General features: G+C 33.4%; 1 protein-coding gene across 4 annotated transcripts in view; it reads left to right on the forward strand.

Moving 5' to 3' along the window:
- Nucleotides 1–2,079: 2,079 nt before the first annotated feature.
- Nucleotides 2,080–21,166, forward strand: part of LOC126741733 (uncharacterized) — a 75,133-nt gene continuing 56,046 nt past the window's right edge. For 2 of the 4 annotated variants that reach the window (XM_050448276.1, XM_050448278.1), the window contains exons 1-6: nucleotides 2,080–2,403; nucleotides 11,706–11,888; nucleotides 12,463–12,603; nucleotides 13,918–13,953; nucleotides 19,153–19,335; nucleotides 19,396–19,539. In XM_050448276.1, the coding sequence (XP_050304233.1) occupies nucleotides 2,217–2,403; nucleotides 11,706–11,888; nucleotides 12,463–12,603; nucleotides 13,918–13,953; nucleotides 19,153–19,335; nucleotides 19,396–19,539 (874 nt within the window). In that variant the 5' untranslated portion in view covers nucleotides 2,080–2,216. The remainder of the gene's footprint in view (nucleotides 2,404–11,705; nucleotides 11,889–12,462; nucleotides 12,604–13,917; nucleotides 13,954–19,152; nucleotides 19,336–19,395; nucleotides 19,540–21,166) is intronic. The other 2 variants (XM_050448277.1, XM_050448280.1) reach the window with 1 other exon arrangement.

Here is a 21,166-nt window from a genome sequence, read left to right on the forward strand (position 1 = left end):
TAAGAGGCGCGAAAGGGAGCAAGAAATACAGAAAAAAGTGTGCAAAAGGGAAGAAAAGTACACCGAGAACGAAGCAAAAACAGAAAGTAATGAAATGTAAATTTCAATTCTTAGGAAGGTAAGGGAACGTCTAACGCTATTTTCTCATTCCTAGAGTCCCTCTTTTTGGGCGGGTTGGCTGCGGCAGTGTTCTGTGATCTGACCAAGGCCCTTGATTGTGTTGATCACGGAATACTGCTGTGGAAGCTTGAGCGTTTTGGTTTTCGGGGGCCGGCTCTGCAATGGTTCACATCGTATTTGAAGGATATAGGTATCAAAGTGTTTCCTCAGGTGGTTCCTCCTCAAAACAGCAGCCTGTTCCACATGTGTTCCACATGTTTCTGATATATATAAATGATATGGCAAACCTTGATATACAAGATGTATTTATTCAATTTGCAGATGATGCAACGGTACTTTGGCATGATGTTAGTGTTGAAAACCTAAATAATACAGTAAATAGAGATTTAGCCAAAATTAAAAAGTGGTGTGACTGCAACAAGCTAACTTTAAATGTTCTTAAAACAAATGTCATGAACTTGAAATGCAGTCTGAGCAGTGTTTGCCTTGGAAACATTGATTTGAATAATTTAAATGAGAATAAGTTCTTGGGAATAAGTCTTGACAACAAATTGAAGTTTTAAAGTCATATCAGATTATTGTGCAACAAGTTGGCGTCTAATTGTCACGCCCTTAAAATCATAACAAGAAAAATAGAGTTTGGTATGGCCAGGAATGCCTATTTTGCACTGATTGAATGACATCTGAGGTATGGTTTGTGTTTTTGGGGTGCGTGTACCAATCAATTATTTATGACTGTTTTTATCTTGCAAAAGAGAACTATCGGATATATTTACAAAGTAGGTATAAGAGATTCATGTAGAGAACTTTTTATTACTCTTGCCTTCTTTATTTATACTGGAAACGGCGTGCTTAATTCACAAAAAGTACAGAGATCTCAATGTTGGAGATAGGCACCATTATAGCAGTAGAAGGGCTAATGATGTGATTTTGCCTGTACCCTCAAACTCATTAATAAAAAGGTCATTTATATTTGATGGTAAAAAAATGTTTAATCATCTTCCAGCGGATATTAAGGAAGTGCAAAGTAATAGAGTCTTTAGGAAAAGGGTTAAAAAATTGTTGGTTGCAAGAGGCTACTATAAAGTAAATAACTTTTTTTTTAGATAGATTTTACATATGACATTATATATTTTATATTTTCTGACGAATATTTGTCTGTGCCCTGTCAGAAATGTGTATGTAGTACTTAAGTTTTGCTGTAAGAGATTTTCTATTTTAAGCATTATTTTAGTTGCTATTTTATACTTATGTATGATTTGTGTATTGTATATATGTTTTTTTTTTGTTTGTACCTATGTATGGTAATGCCATTCTTCCTATACAGCTTTGTCGACAAGATTATCTCTTATGACAATAAAGCATATTTTGATTTGATTAGTGGAAGCTCAAGATATGCATAAGGCAGACGAACATTAACAACAACAAAAAAATAATTTAAATTATGAGGAGCTTATTTAAAGCACTAAAGCATATGCAATACAAATTTATCAACATGCTTAAAATAAATAAATAAGCTTAAATAATCTCCTTTGCTCCTCCAGAAGACGCGATTTAATAAAGTCCTTGTAAAGGTTAGGCATCATTTGTTTTACATCTGTTTCCATATGTGTATTGCAAAATAGCTAAAAGATTTTTGGAAGTTGTCTGATTTACGTCATCGAATATTAAAATCAACTTTATTTCTAGTAGAGTGAGTATGGTCACGAGCGCTAAAAAGTGTTCTTCTTAGAATTCGATTGCAATGCAATCAACAACATAATTATATTCTCCCTGTGCCAACTGGTAAATGGGTAAAACGGTATGTCAATAAACAGTTCAAGCACACTCATAAAGCACTCATTATGCCTCACGCTCGTACCCAGTCAATTGAAGAACAGTCCTGCTCTGTCGGCCTTAATCCGAACCTGTACAAAAAATCCAGGCGCGCAGCGTCTCGACGCCCGTACTCCTCTCTCTTTCCACCACCGTCGCGTCGTCGTCGTCGTCGTGGTTTCAGTAGCAGGAAACGGTGCTGCGGTCTACCGACGACCATCTCGACAGCAACGTGGTGAGTGGCGTCGTGAGTGCGAGAGTGTGTGAGTGTGCGTTGCGAGATGAGGTGGCTCCCCCCCGTGTGGTGGGCGCTACTGCTCGTCGGCGTCGCGACGACCACGACGGCGGCCGCCAAAAAACAACCATCGTCACCCCCCTCGAACCAGGATGCGGCGGTGATCGAGGAGGTTACCGCCAAACAGCTCGATCGCATTTTACAAGACAAGGGGTTCGTTGCGGTATTTTGGTGTAAGTATATATGAAAGTATGCGGGTTAGTTATGTGATCTCGTCCTAAAATACATTTTCGGTTTGAAATGTCGCAAGCGGTTGGCATCACGAGGTTCTAACCAGGCGAGTGCCGTAGCAATGTATGGAATGGCAAATAAGTTGGAGAAACGTGACAGATTTTTTTGCTACATTAATTGCGTTATGGAATAATTGTTCAATGATTCAAGAGCGTTCAACAAGGTTTGCATCTGAAGATGAGTCGTTCCAGGACAAACGATTTGATATATTAACGGTTTTTGTAGCTCAAGAACTTTGGAAGTTATAACCATTATTCTAAATACACCGATTTGGGCTTCAGAGAAAAAAAATGTATTTGTCAGATTTTTTTTGAACATTTTTGAAATTATTTGAGGGTTTCCAATGAGGTTTCATCCAAAGATGAACCGTTTTAAGGCGAACAGTTTGATATATTAAGGATTTTTGTACCTAAAGAATTTTAGAAGTTACAAGCATTTTTGTATTCGACGTTTTGAGAAGAAATAGAAAATTATCACGGTTTTGGGGTTATCTCTTGACAACCATTAAAGATCCTTTAAAAATTCTTTCTTTCTAATAGTTTGGAAAAACGGGTTTAAAAGTGATGAATATATTTTTAAAATTGTTCTTTTCCAATTTTTTAAATAGTCGAAATTAAAGGTAAGTAATGCCCCATACCCATAATATATGTGATAGCTATATTCTCGAATTTAATTGGGGTTTTTCAATAGGGCTTGCATCCAAATATGAATACTTTAATATATTAACGTTTTTTGTACCAAAAGAACTTTGGAAGGTAGGTACAAGCATTTCTCTAAATCAACCGACTTATACTTCAGGCAAAAAAAAAAATCTCAATATAATAATTTCGGGTGAAGATGATTTAAAAATTATTATTTTCCAATATTTTCGATAAACGAGATGAAATGTAAGTAATGCCTAATACCCATAATATAAGTGACACAGTTTGATATATTAACAATTTTTGTATCTAAAGAACTTAAGGAGCTACAAGCATTTTTGTAAGTGAACCAATTTAAAGAACAAAAGAACAATTATCACATTTTTTGGGTGATATCAAGGGAATTTTTTGGAAGCAACAAAGATAGGGAGTTTTACATGAGGTTCTAACTACAGGAGTGCCGTGGCAATGTATGTATTGCAACTAACTTGGAGAAACGTGATTAAAGATTATAAATGGTGTCCATGATGATATGAGAATTATCCAGATTTTTTTGCCACATTAAATGCTTTTTGGGATAATTTTTAAATTATTCAAGGGGTTTTCCGCACAAAGATGAAGTGCTTTAAGATGAATAGTTTGATATATGAACGTTTTTTACAACTTTGGCAGTTACAAGCATTTTTCTGAATCAACCGACTTATACTTCAGACAAAAAAAAATGGATATCTTTAAAATTATTTTTTCCAATATTTTAGATAAACGAGATTAAAGTATGTTAATATTCAACACCCATAATATACATGAAATCATGATAATCAAAAGTCAAATCTTTTTGCAAAATTTTAAATTGTTGGGATATCTTCAGATATATTCGAGGGTTTTCAATGAGGTTTATATCCAAAGATGAATCGTTTTAAAGCGAACAGTTTGATATATTAAGAATTTTTGTACCTAAAGAATTTAAGGAGTTACAAGCATTTTTGTAAGCAAACCGATTTGACGTTTCGAGGACTAATGGGAAATTGTCACTTCTATAGAATGTATTTGCTGCTAGTAAAGGTTTTTTTTAGGAAAATCTTTACAATACAGGGTGATTCAAAAGTAAGCGGCATCCTTTCAGGGGCGTAATCCTTGTATGAAAATAAGGCAAAAAGTTCATATTAATATGGGTTCGAAATTGCTTCCTAAGGGAGCTACGCCCCTTTGAATAGGACCCCTTGAAGACAATTTTTTCTCTATAACTTTAAAACCCTTTAGAATTAAATTTTGAAAATTGGTGTACTGCATAAACATTTTGTTGTGAATAAGATTCTAAATTCGAATTTTTTAAATTTTATTCAGGTGCTTCACATGCGGGGGTTGGTAAGGGTAAAAACATCCCTTTTTCTTTTACTCTTTAGGTTATTGTGATTTTGTTTGAAAATTATAAAATTTTAGAGTCTTATACGTAAAAAAGGTACTCTTAGTTCAATTCGATAGAGCGTACCATTTACGAGAAAAGCGACTTTGAAAATGTTCTGATTGCGTATGTTTATTGATGAAAATTAATTCGCATTACGATCGACAAAAAAGACACTTTTTACTCACATTTTATTTAACAATTTATAGAAAGTGTTCAAAATTATTACCATTCGCGTCACGGCAAGCTCTTAATCTTTTTATTAGATTATGGTGCACACGTGGTAGAATTCTTGGATTGTTTTTAATTGTCTGAAATCCTTCCTCTATTCTTTGCCTGAGAACATCAATATTGGGTATAGGGCGGGAATAAACTAGTTGTTTTAGGTGTCCCCATAAATAAAAATCAAGGGGGTTTAGGTCAGGAGACCGTGGTGGCCATGGCACTGGACCCCCACGACCTATCCAGCGGTTTTAAAGTTATAGAGAAAAAATTGTCTTCAAGGGGTCCTATTCAAAGGGGCGTAGCTCCCTTAGGAAGCAATTTCGAACCCATATTAATATGAACTTTTTGCCTTATTTTCATACAAGGATTACGCCCCTGAAAGGATGCCGCTTACTTTTGAATCACCCTGTATATTGAAAAAACAAGACCACCGCAATAATATTAAGTCTATGTGTAGGAATGCTGATTTTTTCAATATTTTGGAATAATTTCAAACCGATTTGAGATGTTTAAGGATGTATATTGATTCAGGGTGAATAATTTGATATATTAACCGGTTTTATACTTTATAAGTTACAAAGATTTTTGTAAACCACCTGATTTGAACTTTTCAGAACAAGTGGATAATTATCACACTTTTTAACATTTTAGAGAAACGGAATTAAAAATACCTTCCTCCTATGCCGACTAAATAAATGTTCATCAATAATTGGGTTTATTTTGTATTTGACATAAAGATGTATCGTTTCAGGATGAACAATTTGATACATTAACGGTTTTTATACATAAAGAACTTTAAAAGTTAAAAGCATTTTTGTAAGCGGACCTATTTTTAAAAGCATTCCCCCATACCGACAAAATAAGTGTTCATCAAGATTTATTTTGAAGCATTTTGCATTTTTTGGTATAATTTCAAAACTATTTGAGATATTTCAATAAAGTTTTGAAGTAAATATCTATGGTTTCAGGACGAATAATTTGATATATTAACGGTTTTTGTACTCGAGAAACTTTCAAAGTTACAATCATTTTTGTAAACCACGCGATTTGAGCTTTTAAGAACAAATAATGGAAATTTATCACGTTTTTGGGGTTTTATCTTGGGAACCACTCTTTATAATATTTTGGAGACACGGTGTTAAAAGTGATGCTCCCCTACATGGCTAAATTAATTAATTGTAATCAACAGTTGGATTTCTTTGCAACATTTTGCATTTTTTTGAATAATTTTGAAACTATTTGATGTATTTCAATGAGGTTTTAACGTAAAAATGAACCGTTTCAAGGCGAACAATTTGACATATTAACGATTTTTGTACCTAAAAAACTTTGAAAGTTATACGCATTTTTGTCAACCAGCTGATTTGAGCTTTTCAGAACGATCACAGTTTTGGGGTTGTATCTTAGAAACCACTAAAGATACTTTTTAATATTTTGAAACGGAATTAAAAATACCGTCCTCCTATGCCGACTAAATAAATATTTATCAGTAATTGGGTTTATTTTGCATTTTTTGGTATAACTTAAAAGTGATTTGAGGTATTTCAATAAAGTTTTGACCTGAAGATGTATCGTTTCAGTATGAACAATTTGATATATTAACCGTTTTTATACATAAAGAACTTTAAAAGTTACAAGCATTTTTGTAAGCGGACCTATTTTTAAAAGCTTTCCCCCATACCGATAAAATGAGTGTTCATCAAGATTTATTTTGAAGCATTTTGCATTTTTTGGTATAATTTCAAAACTATTTGAGATATTCCAATAAAGTTTTTAAGTAAATATCTATGGTTTCAGGACGAATAATTTGATATATTAACGGTTTTTGTACTCGAGAAACTTTCAAAGTTACAATCATTTTTGTAAACCACGCGATTTGAGCTTTTAAGAACAAATGGAAAGTTATCACATTTTTGGGGTTTTATCTTGGGAACCACTAATAATTTTTTCTTTATAATATTTTGGAGAAACGGTATTAAAAGTAATGCTTCCTTACACGGCTAAATTAATTAATTGTAATCAACAGTTGGATTTCTTTGCAACATTTTGCATTTTTTTGAATAATTTTGAAACTATTTGATGTATTTCAATGAGGTTTTAACGTAAAAATGAACCGTTTCAAGGCGAACAATTTGACATATTAACGATTTTTGTACATAAAAAACTTTGAAAGTTATACGCATTTTTGTAAACCAGCTGATTTGAGCTTTTCAGAACGATCACAGTTTTGGAGTTATATCTTAGGAACCACTAAAGATACTTTTTAATATTTTGAAACGGAATTAAAAATACCGTCCTCATATGCCGACTAAATAATTGTTTATCAGTAATTGGGTTTATTTTGCATTTTTTGGTATAACTTAAAAGTGATTTGAGGTATTTCAATAAAGTTTTGACCTGAAGATGTATCGTTTCAGGATGAACAATTTGATATATTAACCGTTTTTATACATAAAGAACTTTAAAAGTTACAAGCATTTTTGTAAGCGGACCTATTTTTAAAAGCTTTCCCCCATACCGACAAAATAAGTGTTCATCAAGATTTATTTTGTAACATTTTGCATTTTTTGGTATAATTTCAAAACTATTTGAGATATTTCAATAAAGTTTTGAAGTAAATATCTATGGTTTCAGGACGAATAATTTGATATATTAACGGTTTTTGTACTCGAGAAACTTTCAAAGTTACAATCATTTTTGTAAACCGAGCGATTTGAGCTTTTAAGAACAAATGGAAAGTTATCAAATTTTTGGGGTTTTGTCTTGGGAACCACTAAAAATTCTTTTTTTATAGTATTTTGGAGAAACGGTGTTAAAATGATGCTCCCCTACACGGCTAAATTAATTAATTGTAATCAACAGTTGGATTTCTTTGCAACATTTTGCATTTTTTTGAATAATTTTGAAACTATTTGATGTATTTCAATGAGGTTTTAACGTAAAAATGAACCGTTTCAAGGCGAACAATTTGACATATTAAAGATTTTTGTACCTAAAAAACTTCAAAAGTTACACGCATTTGTGTAAACCAGCTGATTGGTACTTTCAAAATATCCAGTCTTCACATACATTTTTGAGTATATCTTCGCAGCCACTAAAGATATTTTGAGAATCGTGCAATAAATACCATTAATCTCTGACGATGAATTTTTCATTCGTAGACCTAATAGTCAAACAATCTTTGAATAAATATCTTAAAAATTTAAAAAGAAGTCCTTCGTGGTTGTTCGTAGGCGTGTTTCGGGACTTTTCATACGCTTTCCGCCTTATATCATCAGAAAACGGCGTGTTGGTTGGGTGTCGTTACGCATAACCACATTTGGCCGGCCCGAAACATTCGTATTGTGTGTCCTCCTCCCGCAGTTTTTCCGTTTGCTGCTCTCTCTGCTCGACGTGATGCAACGTTTTAGTTTAGTTTTCATTGCCAAAGGACCCACCGATGAAAATACCGCCGGGATTTAATTTAGCGAATCTTACCCAGTACGACGGCGTTGCCGCACTTCACTGGCCTTCCGAACCGACAGGGAAAAAAGTCCAAAATTTTCTGTTTTTTTTTTTTGTTGTTGTCACTTCCGGTTTTAATTTCTGGTCAAACCGGAAGTCAGTATTTAAGTCACATTTATTGCGTAGATGCATAAGCCAACTTTCTGTCATGGAGGGCGTTCAAAGTCATTTATCAATGTCAACCAGTTGACGATTTTTGTAATTATGCTCATTAGTAATTATTATAATTTTTTGTGATTAAGGAAAGCTGTAACAGTCTGGCAACATCGCATTAAGTTTAATCATGCCTATCGTGGCTTGTGTCAAATATTAACGAATAAGCTGTCAAAGTTTTGACAATTATAATTATGGGATATTAGCGGTGTTGCCAATTGGTCCTGAAAAGTTCGGGTTCACCTGTTGATCGGTAAACATCAGGTGAAAAAGAAAAACTATATTCGGCGAAAGGCATTTCCGCTCGAGCATGTGAAAAACTTGGCAACCGGGCGGCGATTTTCTCCGGTGGTTTAAAAATATCATCACAGATATCTGGTTGCTCCCGTTTTCCCAAAGCATAATTGACTCTTTAAAAATAGTCTCCATCTCCGACGACGGGTTACTCCTTTTTTTTATATTCTTAGTGGATTTCTTTTAGAAATGGAATTTTCCTAATATATGACATTGAAGAGCGCAGAATCTAACCTTAAAATATCACTTTAAATTGGGTCAATGACTATATTAGCAAGAGGGCTAATAAATGGAAAATAAATAATAGTAAGCAGCTGTCCTTGCGAAAATAGACATTTTATTTATTGGTTTATTCTCACACTAGCCGATTTTTGTAAATAAGTGATTCACATATATATATATATAATAAACTTGAGAACTGTGGCAAACTATATAGAGATCGTCTTATTTTTAATATGTCTGGAGGTTATAACATTTCAACAGTATAGCTCTATGTTTTAATACATTTAATAATTTAAAAAATACCGCCTTTTTGTTGTTTATCAAGATTGCCCCTAACGTCACTTTGAATTTTCAAAACAACGGCTTTTAACGTCAAACTGACAGTTGACATTTGTCACTTTTACGTCAAATCCGGTAAGGTCTTAGAGAAAAAGAAAGTGAAACAAGTTGGTCTATTAATAAAATGATAAGTCCGAAAACTATGTGGACGACATGCCGGACCGCAAACGCGTCCAAATCGTTTTTCCGCCATAGGAAATTTCATTCTTTAGTCGCGTATAGAGAAAAATTATTTGGAATAATTCCAGGAAAAAGTTCGGGGATAATGTATTGGGCGTCCCACGCCCGCGTGTATTTTCGAAATTATTTTAGATTCGCACGAGTTTCGTCGTATAATGGACCATTGTCGCTTATACTTTACAGGATTATTTGAACATTTTGGTGGTCATCGGTTACGTCATCGCTATTTCACGATCGCCGTCGAGATCATCCATTTCTTTGACGTATTAACACTCCTCTAAAGTCCATTAGACTAAATCACCTTATTTCAGATTATGGCGCTACTTCATCTGTTCGCGAAGTTGCCTACCTCAAGGGCATATTGAGAACTATGTGCTATCCTTGTCCCACTTATTATAAAGTTAGACACGACAATCATCGAATGAATCATGAATCCAGACTGTATTGTCCAATTTTCTCTTTTAAATTAAATAACAAAATATTCTCCAAACAAAATAATAAATTCTGCGTGTTTCCTTCAATTAACAAATCTTTACTCAAAGCAGTTATTTAATTTATGATGAAACCAGACTGTTTCATGACTACGCCTTTGAGGGCTGTTCTTTTTTGAAACTGCTTTCATAAAAATTTCACTAAAAACCGATTTTATGCGCTAGGAAATGGCTGTCAACATAACTAAAAGGCTTAAAGATATGAGATATAAGCATATATGCCTTTTTGAGCTCTTAATAGCCCTAAAAAAACAGAATACAGCTATATCCTACAATTTGAGTTTCACCGTGACGTTTATTTCATCATGGCGGATGTCCTGATTTGCCGGGAAATTCGAATAATAATCGGAATAATATGTTTATTTTGTCATTAAACGTGAAAAGGTGAAATTGTGTCATTAAATGTGAAACCATTGTCGCTTGTTCTGCTCCTACTTTTCATTTCTTTGACGCATTAAAGCTCCTCTGAAGTCCATTAGAATAAATTAACTTACTTAGGGTTAATGGCGCTAATACATCTGTTCGAAAAGTTGCCTACCTTACAAGAAAAACGAGAACAATTTAACCATCTTTGTCCCACTCATTCTAAAGTTGCGAAACTACTTTGTAAGTTGGACAGGACTCGTCACCGAATTATGAAACCAGACCGTATTGTCCAAGTTTCTCATTTAAAATAAATAATGAAAAATTCCCATTAAAAAAATTATAAATGATGGTTTCATTTTTTGAAATAACAAGGTTCAACTCAAAGCGGTTTTTTAATTTATTATGAAACCAGACTGTTAATGACTAAGCCTTCGCCAATCGCAGGTTGTTCTTTTTTGAAGATGCTTTAATAAAAATGTCACTAAAAACCAAATTTATGCATGAAAAATGGTTTCCATTATCACTAAAGAGCCATATAAGCTTCTTCTAAGCCATAGAGCTTCCTCGTGGTTTTAGTATTCCTAAAAAACCCTCACTATAATTTGACGTTTACCGTGACGTCAATTTCATCATGGCCGCTGTCTTTAGCGGGAAATTTGAATAATTATCGGAATAATATTTTTCTTTCAGACCCCTAAATTGAACTGTAAAACGGAACTGTAGAACGGAAATATGGGATCACCAAATTTCGTCGCTCCTTCTGGTTATACTTTTTAATCATTTTTAAATTATATCATCGGTATTTCACTACCGCCGTCGACATCTTTTAAAATGATTGCATCCATTTCTTTAACCTATTAGACCCCCATGAGAATAAGGGACCTTATTTAGGAATAATGGCGTTAATACATCTGTTGGGAAAGTTGCCTACCATACGGTCAAATCAGGAACAATGTGCCTATCCTTGTCCCACTCATGACAAAGTTAGACACGACTTGATCATCGAACTATGAAACCAAACTGTATTGTCTAATTTTCTCATTTAAATCAGATAAGAAAAATTCACATTAAAAAAATTATAAATGTTGATTCCTTTTTTTGAAATAACAAATCTCAACTCAAAGCGGTTATTTAATTTATTATGAAACCAGACTGTTAATGACTACGCCTTGGCGGGTTGTTCTTTTTTAAAACTGTTTTAATAAAAACTTCACTAAAAACCGACTTTATGCGTTAAAAAATTGTTGCCGCTATTACTAGAGGGCTTCAACATATCAAATATGCGCTTACGTGTCCCCTTATTCTTTTAATAACCCTAAGCACCCGTTTGTTTGCCGTTAACTGTGACGTCAATTTCATCATGGCGACAAACTCGATTTGGCGGGAAATTTGAATAATCACCAGAATAATGTTTCTTTTCTTTTCAGACACCCGAAGTTGTACGACGTGCGACAAGGTATTAGATGAACTGGAGCAAATAGATGACGAGACCGATTCGTTCGGGGTAGATTTTGTGAAAATTAACGATAAACGATTAGCGAAACAATATGGGATCACCAAATTTCCGGCGCTCACCTATTTTAGGGACAAGCAACCCATCATCTACGAAGGTATAACAAGAATTGTTCAATTTTTATAAATAAAGGTCTATTTCTAAATGGAGCGTATCGTGAAAACATGAAAAAAAAATCACGGACGCCCAACACCAACAAGTGGTGTGTTTGTAAAATTCTATTTTTAACCAAAGCCAAGACGTTTTATAAATAGCCGCGTCATTAAACGGAGAGAAAATTGTGTAATTGAGTTAAATGAGTATCTAGGCATTCTTCAAATAGCTTTATCGACATGTTTATTCTCAAAAACTTCATCAAATTAAAACAGATTAAATTTAAATTAACCGCCAGTCATTAACTCCCCCCCCAACAATAAAAAACAAATGAAACTCACTCAAATTACATTACGCATAATCTGTCAAAGTAGTTTTACCCTTGACAGTTAAGTAGTCAAAAATGGCTGTGAGATGAATGACATTTTTTTAGTTTTTAATAATGTTGACAATAGATTGCTCTCTCTCATAGCACAGTATAACAATAAAGTCAAATAAAGTTTATTGTTATACTGTGCTCATAGTTTCTCTTCAAATACTTTTTAAATATGAATACCGACAGTGAAATTTCTCATCAGGTGACTTGATGGACGAAGAGAACGTGCTCGATTTCCTCACTAGTTTGGAGGCGATGGACCTGCCGGACAGAATCGAAGAAGTGAACGCGAAAATTCTGGATAAAATCGTCCAGGAAACCGATTTCGTCGCAGTGTTGTTCTGTAAGTACCTACCGAACTTTAACAGTTGTTTGACGGACGCCATTTTGTCTCCTTTGAAAGTTTTGTGTTTTGTCGTGAGATGGCGTTATACGCGCCGTAGGCTCTCAAGTAGGCAGGGCCGTACTTGGTATTTTTGATTTTTTTTTAACTGGAGATTTTTTTTTTAAATTTTTGCAACAAAATGTTATCATTTAACCGATAAATTGCAATTTTTGTCCGGGTAGTTGAACTAATTTTTATATTTTTTCTAGAAAAGTGAATTTGCTATCTGATGCTTCTTTTCTGGAAATATTTAAAAGTGACTGGACATCGCCCTTTATGTAAATTATAAATGATTTTTTTTAATTCCAGGCAGTTGAAGTAAGTCCCCTTTTTCTGGAAGAAATAAAAAAAGTGACGTCCATAAATTCCCAAAGATAATTTATTCTCCGACAGTGTCATTTTACCGGTGCATTCGCCATTCCATACACCAATTTTTCCAAGGTCTTTAACCATTAAATAAAAATGAATTTAACAATCTGTAGGGAAATGGAAATTATTTCAACTGCCTGGAATTAAGAAAAAATTTTCATAACCTAGTGAAGAGAAAAGTGACAATGCTAATCGACGTGTCAGAAAAATGAAAACACCTGAATTTTAAATGAATTTGTTCTTTTCATCGTGAATGCAGTCATCTATAAGGTCAAATAAACCTTAATTAGAACATTTTATATTATGTTTCTTTACTAGTTCGAGAACAAAAATCTTAGAGCAGAGATATACGTGAGCGACAAAAAAATGCTTTGATAGCAAATTATGCATTTATATATTTTAAAACTTTAAATCGGCATTGAAAATCGTACAGAATAAGGAAGGAATTTTAATAAAAAGTTCTTTTAAAAACCCTCATTTGCATAGCGTTTACGCTTTGATACCCTGGAAAGTTTACATCTTCAAAGAAAGTTTTTGAATCTAGATTTTATATCAGGTATTTATACATGTATAATGTATATTACTTAAAAAAACCTTTTTTAAAAATAAAAATAATATAATTAGGATATAAAATAAAAACGTAATTATAGATTATAAAGAAAATATATTGTAAGAAATAAAGTGACACAGAATAAATAAAGGTTATAAAATGCAATCACATGTATATTAAAATTGAAAATAAAATAGGTTTTACACCTCGGCTATGTTCGACTCCATGGTTGAAATAAAGAACGATTCGATTTTTTTTAAAGAAAGACTAACTTAAATGTTACTAATATATGAAATAAACCTGTGCCGTTAATTTTTACTAATCCAGTTTATGTTTTAACCGTTATTATGCAGGTCCGGACGCTGAAAAGTGTCAAAAGGCGGGCGCCAGTAAGTATATACACTTCGGTTTGTATAAGCGAGCTGGTTTTCATGCATTCTTCAGCACTCCTCCTACCTTTGGTGTGGTTTGTTTCTTTTTATCACCATGTAAATCAATAGTTTAACATTTTAGTACAGTAAATCTGTCAAATTTGTGACGAAAAATTACCTACACACTACAAGAGCATGCAAAAAGCTTAACTTGAAATTTGTGACCTCGACCCGCACCGGGTTTTTGAAAAAAACTCAAAAAGTTTTTTGGATTTAATTTATCTCGGGAATGGTAAGTTTTTGGGAAAATTTGTAAAGATATAAAATGTCGGGGACATAATTTTCTACAACTATTCTTATTGAGTCCATTTGCTGCGATGAAAATTACAAAAAGTAAATGGCGCCAAAGTACCCAAAAAAGTGTTCTTTCGCTTTTTGGGATAGAAAAAAAATGTATTTAATGCAACATTGTCAAAGAAAAAGTTGCTCGTCTCAAAAAAACCTACAAATGTGACCTATGTGAATAGATAAAATAATGCTGATGATTTAAAGCAAAGAATTCGACAAGAAATTAGACTAATCGATCTGCAAGTGATTGAAAATATGCAATTCGAAGTTATTTACCGACTTCAAAAATGCATTGAAGTAACAAATTAAACATCAGTTGCAATAAATAATGTATAAATTTGTATTTTTTTTAATGTTTTTATGTTTCATTGGGCTATTACGTCAAATTTGACAAACCGTTGACTTTGGGTGATGATATTCTGAATATTATATAATTCAGAATATATCGTAGAATTGTAAATTGATATACAGTGTGTTCTATTTAAAAAAAATAATGTTGACGCCATAGTTTCTACTTAATTAAATTCTAGGGTGTTTAAGGAACCCCAACATGTATCCTAGTACTAGATCCATAGAAACTACCTGCTATTTTCAGAAAAATATTTACAGGGATGTCAAATTTATCGTGAAAAATAAGATTTTTTCTTAAAATGTCATCACCCTATATCTCAAAATCTAATGAGGTCCTCTACAACCTTCCACGTTTCATGTTTAATAATTAAAGTTGTTTGTATTTATTACTTAGAAATTATTATGCTTGCTTACTTTGATAAGGTTACATAAGATTTTTCATTTTATAATAAAAAGTACGAAAAAAATTGTTGTTTATTATTTCACACATTTACAATAGGTGCAATAATTTATTTATTTATTCATTAAATACATTGACGTGGAAATCACCCTTTTGCGATAATAATACATAGTAGTACATGAGTGCACAATACCAAATTTCAATCAAATCGGACCTATAGGAAAAAAATGTGGGTACTCACGTAACCCTAAAACTTAATATTTAAAAAAAATTCAAAATTTCATTCAAATCGGGCAAGTAACAAAAAAGTAAAAAAAAATTTCACATAAAATAATAATACATATTAAATCCCGATTAGATTTTTTTTTATCATTAGGACCCACTGTGTTGCAATTTTTGTCTAGCAAAATGCCTTATATAAACCACTGTGTCGCATGAATATTATAATAATACACGGTAAATTCTAAAACGTCAAAACTTTGCTAAATTATCACGGCTAAAAGAAGACGATTTGATAAAAGATATGCCTATATTCGGATTCTCCAGAGTCTCTTGAATAATTCCATACCAATTTCAGGAAGTTCTGAGCTATTTTAAGCATTTTATCAATAAAAATAAGAAGCAAGTCCGAGCCGATTCATCCACGTTGACGCCATATTGTCAAAACCGCCGTAAAAGTCGGCATTAATATCGCGCGTGGACGTCAAAATCGACCATTTTCAGACGATGTTTTAGGGTATAAAAAAAGGTTTTTACCTTATGATTTGTATATGGAAAAATAGTATAAAGCCTTAGGAACAGTTTAACATCAATTCTGGACCGATTCCAGTCGGTTTTAGTAGTTAAATTTCGATTATAAAAAGGGTCTTTTTTTGGCGAAAATTGCCGTTTCCGTTGCCATGGAGACGCGGCCATGGGCGACTTTGAGAATTCATCAGTGTGCAGGGTGGTTTTTGGCGATTTTTCGTGCTTGGGACTTTTTTGAAAAAAAAACTTTTAGGGTACTTGTAACAATAGTGAAAAAAAGAAATTTTAGTATGTTATAGTAAAATGAATGGCGCATCTGCTCGATTGGTTTTGGTTTATCTATAACTTACAGGGTGCTCACAATTAATTTCCAAAGTCAAAAAATGTTAAAAAATTCATAACTCAAAAACGGTTTTACCTAGAAGTACGGTTAATATTGCAAAACATTCTTCTTGTCACGCGCTACAAACAGCCCATAAGCCATTTGGCTCTAGGGGGAGCCACTAAAAAGTTATTAGGGCTGGAAAAAAAAAGGGTATTTTTGACTGAGCACTGCTCACCCTGTATAAATGATAGCGTTAAACTTAATACGCCGTTTTATTTGGAAAGAATGGAGGTGTAATTAATCTAAATAAATTTTTTTTTAATGTTGCACCATAAAAATTTTATCCCGAAAAAAACTAAAAAAAATATATTTTTTAAGGTTTTTTTGATTTTTTTTCGGAAAAAAATTTTTTTTTGAAAAAAAATTCTTAATAAAATTTGTAGCTCCCAGTAAGGCGAACATATCTTCTGTGAGTCATTATTTCCGGAAAGATACCGTTAAACCGTCAGAGGAGCTAGCAGAAGATCACACATGTCAAAAACTTTGGACGTTAAAAAAAAAACTTCCCGTATGCTGAAAATAACCAAAAACTATACCGCACTGTCTCACATAAACTCTAATCGATCTGTAGAGTTTCATAATATTCAAAAAACCGTTGCGATCTGTATCGAATCAAGACTGGAGAAATTGGACAAAATTTTTTTTTTGACTTTAAAAGCATCCTAGTCCTAAACAAAAAAACAAATGAAAATTTGTAAATAATCATGTTGTAGCCTTATATTTCTTGATTATAAAAAGTTAAACATCTTTTCTCTAACCTAAATACAACCAAAGTTATAAGCACTTTTGTCCGGCGGGTCCGAATTTTGTGCAAAAACTCCCCTGCGGGAGAGAGAGAGATGTATTATTATTAGAGCGAAGCTCCTCCCGATTAGATTTTTTTTTTATTATTAGGACCCACTGTGTTGCAATTTTTGTCTAGCAAAATGCCTTATATAAACCACTGTGTGGCATGAATATTATAATAATACACGGTAAATTCTAAAACGTCAAAACTTTGCTAAATTATCACGGCTAAAAGAAGACGATTTGGTAAAAGATATGCCTATATTCGGATTCTCCAGAGTCTCTTGAATAATCCCATACCAATTTCAGGAAGTTCTGAGCTATTTTAAGCATTTTATCAATGAAAATAAGGAGCAAGTCCGAGCCGATTCATCCAAGTTGACGCCATATTGTCAAAACCGCCGTAAAAGTCGGCATTAATATCGCGCGTAGACGTCAAAATCGACCATTTTCAGACGATGTTTTAGGGTATAAAAAAAGGTTTTTACCTTATGATTTGTATATGGAAAAATAGTATAAAGCCTTAGGAACAGATTAACATCGATTCTGGACCGATTCCAGTCGGTTTTAGTAGTTAAATTTCGATTATAAAAAGGGTCTTTTCTCGCCGTTTTCGTTGCCATGGAGACGCGACCATAGACTTGTTGACACAGACCTTGTCCCTATACTTTTACATTGGGTACTGGACCGCTAACTATATTGTACCATGCGTTGGCTCCCGTGGTGTCGACGGTATGACTGGTTGATTGGAACGGCTTTTTTTTTGGGGTTTTTCTTAAATAACAGCGCGTTGCGGAAAAACGATAATATTTAAAGAAAAACGGTTTTTAGTGAATTATAGCCAGATAGTGTCCGGTAATTTCAGCAAAAAAATGGTTTTCGCCATTGTAATAGGTATGCCAGTATTAAGCGTCAAAGTTAAAAAAGGTGTAGGGCAAAAACTGCTCTACGTAGAACGTTGTAGACTATGTCGAAAAATAGGTTTTAAAAAGTTCTTAAAACGCTGTAAGTTTGAAATCTCTAGGTGCCGCCAATAAAGATGTTATTAAGAAAAATAGAAAAAATCGGTCAAAAAAAGGCTCAAAAAGGGGTTCATATTTGGTAACACAGCTCACCCTGTATAATACCTAGCGACATGATTAATACCTCTATTTAATCCTAAAGGATTAGGCTTTCAAACTTTCAAACAAAAAAATTAATTTTTTTTTGTAGTAGAAAAAAAAATCATTGCTCGAAAAATTCCCTTTTTTTTTTTCGAAAAAAAAAAATTATGAGCTCGTTTATCTCGGAAGCAGTTGCTTTTTGCAAAAAATTGTTTTAACAAAAAAGATAGCTACATTCAAGCAGAAAAGGGCTGTTTTATTCGCATCATCACGAAGGTCACCGTTAAGGCCTCACAACTGTTTAAGTCCGCGAGGTACCGCGCAAAAAGTTCAATTTTCATTCACAGAAAAATCCTAATTCTAGAAGGTTTATCTTAAAAAGCTTTCTTTCTGCACTGCCCTCCATCGAGGGCTTTGACGTCACTGAGTTTCGCGAAAAACGCAGAAATAAAAATTTACATCATCACGTAGCCTCAACCTTCCCACATAAAACGGTGAAAACCAGAAAAAAAAAATCGCCATAGAAGCAAAGTTATTAACGTTTATGTGACGCAGGTCAATTCTTCACAAGCACATAATAAGAGCTTCGCTCTAATAATAATAATGTAAACAAAGTTTGAAAATCTAATAAAATTAAATTAACTTAGTCGGTGAGGAACAGATGAACTGGGATATTCGTAAAAATAAAAAAAAATAACAAAAAAAGAAGATAATTAACGTGTATACATCGCAGAAAGTGGACTCAATGAGAAGAGTTGTAGAAAATTATGTCTCCGACATTTTTTGTCCTTACAAATTTTTCCAAAAAACTACCATTCTCGAACTACATAAATGAAATCCAGAGTTTTTTCAAAAACCCGGTACGCGTCGAGGTCACCAATTTCAAGTTATCTTTTTGTATGCTCTTTTAACGATTTCGTCAAAACGGCCTTGTTTTCCGACAGACTTACTGTACTATTTGTAGATATTTAGTAGTTTTCTTTTTCTTAAATCGACATACTTAACCTGTTTATAAACCGCGATTAACACAAGACATAATAACACTTTTGTACTTCATAGTCAACATATTATTCTTGTACAAGGACGTATATTTCCAGACAAGCCCGAGTGCAAAAAATGCTCGAAAGTCTTGATGGAACTGGAGAATATCGACGACGAGGCGGACCAACTGGGCATAGGGTTCGTTAAGATTAACGACGAAGATCTGGCCGAGGAGTACAATTTGGAACCGCTGCCCGCTCTGGTGTACTACAGACACCAAATTCCCATAATTTATTCAGGTAAGTTTTCAAAAAAAAAACCTCGAAAGAGGATTTTAAGCATACATCTCCACTTTCCAGGAGACCTAACCAAAGAGGAAGACGTGCTAGAGTGGCTGGTGCAACACAAAAGTACCGGAGACGAAGACGATGTGATTGAAGACGTAACTCTGAAGACCCTAAGCACTTTGATTAGTAGCGTGGACCATTTGGCTGTACTCTTTTGTAAGTTTTTTTTAAGCAAAGATTTTTACCTGTCTTCTGACAATCTTTTCTGCGCATCTATTACTCACTCGCTATCATCGTTGATTGAATATTCAATTAACGCTAGTATCGGGAACCTCAAAGTATTCGGTTTTTAACAGAAAAATGAGTTATATACCATATATCGTTAAATGTCTTAAACTCAAATAATAGGAAGTTATCTCCTAATTTAACAGATCCAAACTTAATAAACCAGAATTTTTCTAAATTTTTTAACAACAGATTTAATGACTGTGCTGAAACTTTAGAATTTTACGAAAACAACAAATTCAGCGCGTCGAAAAAATTTAAACTTTCCATGTGTTCTATAGAAGATGTTCATAAAATTTTTGGTGGGTATAAGGGTATAACAATTATTTCTTTATAATACTTCATATTTATATTATTTTTCTTATAATTATTATATATGTTTACCGAAATTTATTTATTATTAGGGTTAAGTTGTAGCTAAACTTCGCCTTTTTTTTCATTTGTAATATTTGTCAAGCTGTTGTTTTTTTTTTTTAATAAAAGACAATTGTTACATTATACCTCTAGGATGATGAAGGATAGGGATAATCTGTATAAAAGGGATGTAATAAGTAAAAATGTGAGCGCATGCAATGAACAAAAAAAGAGGCTAAGAGAAATGTAATTGTTAACAAAATTAGCACAGAAAAAGAACGATATTGTACAAAAACTATAGATTCAAATAAAAACAATCTAAAAGAGCTATGGAGGAATCTAAAAACGTTATTGCCAGGAAAGAAACAAACCATGATGAAATAATATTTGAAAGTGAAATTAGTACCAATGAGGCAGACATGCTGATAGATTAGATAAATGTTTTGCAAGTAAAATTCAAAATATTATTGATAATATGGCTCAAACAACAAATTTGAGGCCAGATTTTCTTATGGCGCAAGCGAATATCGTATTTTCTGATTTAGAAAAAATATCAATGGCAAACATAAAGGAAATATTAAAAGGTCTAAAAAATGTAGCAGGAGGAGGCGAAAGTGGAATATCAAAGCAAGTACTTTGCGATACGTAGTCGGTGATCGTCTTGGACATTATAAACTAGGAACTGGTGTTTTTTTAGAATCGTGGAAATTATCAACGATTATTCCTGGGGCCGTATTTTCGAAACCATGCGAGAATCTTCAAAGTCGAACGGCAAAATTCGCACACGAATTAAAAAGTGCTTTTTGAACAGCATTCGAAATTTCATTCGCATACGAACATGAAATGTAGTCGCAACGTAGCAAACTCGAGTACTATTGGAGGCCTAGTCAAATGGGAGGAAGACGATAACCAACCCAACCCAACCCCACCCAATTAATACACTTCCTATATATGAAAAATTACTGGAAACATGTGGAAAAGATCAATTGCATAATTTTTGTCTACGAAATAATATATTGGGGCCCAAACCAATTTGGATTTTGAGAGAACCGTTCATGTGAGTCGATTGTCGTTGGTATTCAGTTCCTCAAAGCAATTGACTGTGATAATCTGGTGTTAGCAATGTTTCTAGATTTTAGGAGAGCCTTTGAGACTTTTCTTGTACAATCGAACCCAATCTATAGTGTACAAAAATTGAAGGGTG

The sequence above is a fragment of the Anthonomus grandis genome, chromosome 10 (genome assembly GCF_022605725.1).
Source record: "Anthonomus grandis grandis chromosome 10, icAntGran1.3, whole genome shotgun sequence".
Lineage (NCBI taxonomy): Eukaryota > Metazoa > Arthropoda > Insecta > Coleoptera > Curculionidae > Anthonomus > Anthonomus grandis.